The sequence below is a fragment of the Punica granatum genome, chromosome 7 (genome assembly GCF_007655135.1).
Source record: "Punica granatum isolate Tunisia-2019 chromosome 7, ASM765513v2, whole genome shotgun sequence".
Lineage (NCBI taxonomy): Eukaryota > Viridiplantae > Streptophyta > Magnoliopsida > Myrtales > Lythraceae > Punica > Punica granatum.
This window is the reverse complement of record NC_045133.1, coordinates 1843376-1845856: the sequence shown is the minus strand read 5'-3', so window position 1 is coordinate 1845856 and position 2481 is coordinate 1843376. Positions and strand designations below refer to the sequence as shown.

General features: G+C 43.0%; 1 protein-coding gene across 1 annotated transcript in view; it reads right to left on the bottom strand.

Annotated features, from left to right (window-relative positions):
* Window positions 1-437: 437 nt before the first annotated feature.
* Window positions 438-2481, bottom strand: part of LOC116213598 (probable LRR receptor-like serine/threonine-protein kinase At4g36180) — a 6029-nt gene continuing 3985 nt past the window's right edge. Inside the window, exon 6 of the mRNA XM_031548611.1 lies at window positions 438-866. Within this exon, the coding sequence (XP_031404471.1) occupies window positions 438-866 (429 nt within the window). The remainder of the gene's footprint in view (window positions 867-2481) is intronic.

Sequence of the window (2481 nt, the reverse complement as noted above, 5' to 3'; positions counted from 1 at the left end):
TTTTCATGTAGCAACTTGCGAAGAACTGTGACAGCAACACCTTGTTTCGTGTTTTTATTACATCAAGACACTGCTAATAACATGTACATATAAGAAAACACATAAGGACACTCCATTCCTCCGTTAGTATGATCTTCAGGATCACCCGAACTGAGGGGCATGGCGGGACCTGGAGGCTCCTATATTCGTTCCACTTATTGCAATTTACCGACCATTTGTTGCTCTGCCTCATTCATCGACGCCGAGCCCTCGTACAGTTTCTTCGTATTGAAAAAGAAAGGGAAATAAAAAATTTCAGAGTGATTTTCTTTCTGGAAATATATAGAAAGATATGACAGGAATTAAGGGGCATAAATCGATAACTAAATACGAGTTTGCAGCTCACCTTCCACGAGTTCTTCTAGCTCTCCTTTGCAGCTTGTATATTCTTCTCTCCATCATCTCATGAGCCATAGAGGGGTTGCGGAAATGAAGCATGATATATGCTGAAAGTCTGAATGCAGTCCCGCATCCATAACCCATTGGTACTGCCTGCCATTCGATCCAACTTCCCTTCTCCGTATCTTTTCTTCTTCTGCACGAGTTGACGGTGCCGGTTTGTTTGCATCCTCTCTGCATTCTCTTGGCAATGGAAATCCGCACAACCCGGGATTTCCCCCAAAGGAGTCGCCCTTGAATGTGTTGAACTGTTTGCCCTTAGGAATGGGTCCCATGAGCCGGTTCACGGAGAGATTTAAGTATGCCAGTGATGTTAGATCAGCTAAGGAGCCAGGGATCTCTCCAGAGAGATTATTCAGCGAGAGGTCTATCCATTCAAGATTAGTCAGATTCCCAAATGAATATGGGATGGCGCCTGTGAGGTTGTTCTGAGAGAAGTTGAGGCCAGTGAGTATTTTAGATCCCCGATCGCATCAGGTATCTTCCCTTGAAAATGGTTACACGATAAGTCGATGATGGAGAATGCTTTTTGAATTTTAATCAACTCTAGCGTAACCCCTTTCCCAATCACACTAGCACTCTGAAAGATTTGGTTGCCCCTTGCCTGATGAACGAAGTTCCCTCGTTTCTCATCTCCACTTGTCATGCTTTTGAAACTAGCGACATATTGGATTGGGAAAGCACCATGGAAATTGTTATTGGAGAGGTCAAAAATTTGCAGCTTGGAAAAGGGTTGAGGCGATCCACTAGTATTTACTAGACCATGGAACTTGTTCGACCCTTAAAGCCAGAATGTACAGGCTTGGGAGAACTTCAAGCCAACTGGGAAATGAATCCTGGAGTTCGTTGTTACTGAGATCTAAAATTTCCAGCTTGCTGCAGTTTTGCCCAGAACCTTGGCAATTTGCCTCCGAAATGATTTTGTGATAAGTCGATAGTTGTAAAGTTGCAGTTGTTCGGAGCTGATAATGTTTCAGGTACTGGGCCTCGAAAGGAATTCATAGATAGGTCTAAGTCCAATACACTGGCACTCCCATCCATAAGGCACTGAGGTATTCTGCCGGTCAAGCTATTGTTTGACAAATCAAGTTTCACGAGATTGGTAGAATTGCATAACAGAAGAGGAATCTCTCCGTGAACCTATTGCTTGAGATGACAAACATTTCAACTCTGGGTGGTAAGATCGGCAGAGCACCTTCAAACTTGTTGATCGATAAGTCATATCTGTCAAGTTTGATTGCAGAAATGCTTGATGGCAAGCTGCCAGCGAAGTTATTCATCTTGATGTCCAGGAAGTAGAGATGAGGGAAGTTAAGTTCCAAAGGATCAGGTCCGACGAGACCATGCAAGTTGTTTTTACCCAGATTCAGAGCCCTTAGCGGGGCTGTTCTCAGCCAGTATGGGAAAGAATCGGTTATATCATTCGAGAAAAGAACCGGGCGAATGGAATGTAACATATGACGAACTTCACTGGGCGAATGGAATGTTATTCCTCTTTGTCATATCTACGAGACTGAGATATACAGGAAGAATCTTCAGGCGCTGTGGAGAAAAATCATGCTGCTTGGACTTCCTTGAAATTTTGCATGCTGCTTGGACTTCCAGAACCGACAACATGGACTGAAACGTATGGCGCACTTCACCGGGTCATCTAGTGGGCTAAGTTAATAAATAATTAAACTTTACTCCAACCCATTATGTGTTCAGCTTCTCTGTCAAAGAAGATGACTACAGCTTTTTTTTTTTTCCTTGTAACAAGGGGTTCTGGGCTTCGCCCAAAATACTTAGGATCACGTGAATACCCTGCAAGCATGGTCGGTGGCCCAATAGAGAGTATTCTCTTACATGATTTCTGAGGTGACTTGAATTGTGGAAGTCACACTCTTTAACCACCAAGCCAACCCTATTGGGTAGAAGACTAAATTTTTAAGGATTTCAATGATAACATATGAAGCAGAATCACTATATTTATCGACTGCACTATCATGAATCGTGCTTTACCAACCCGATAGTTATGGAAATTTCATAAGATCAAGTGTTGAG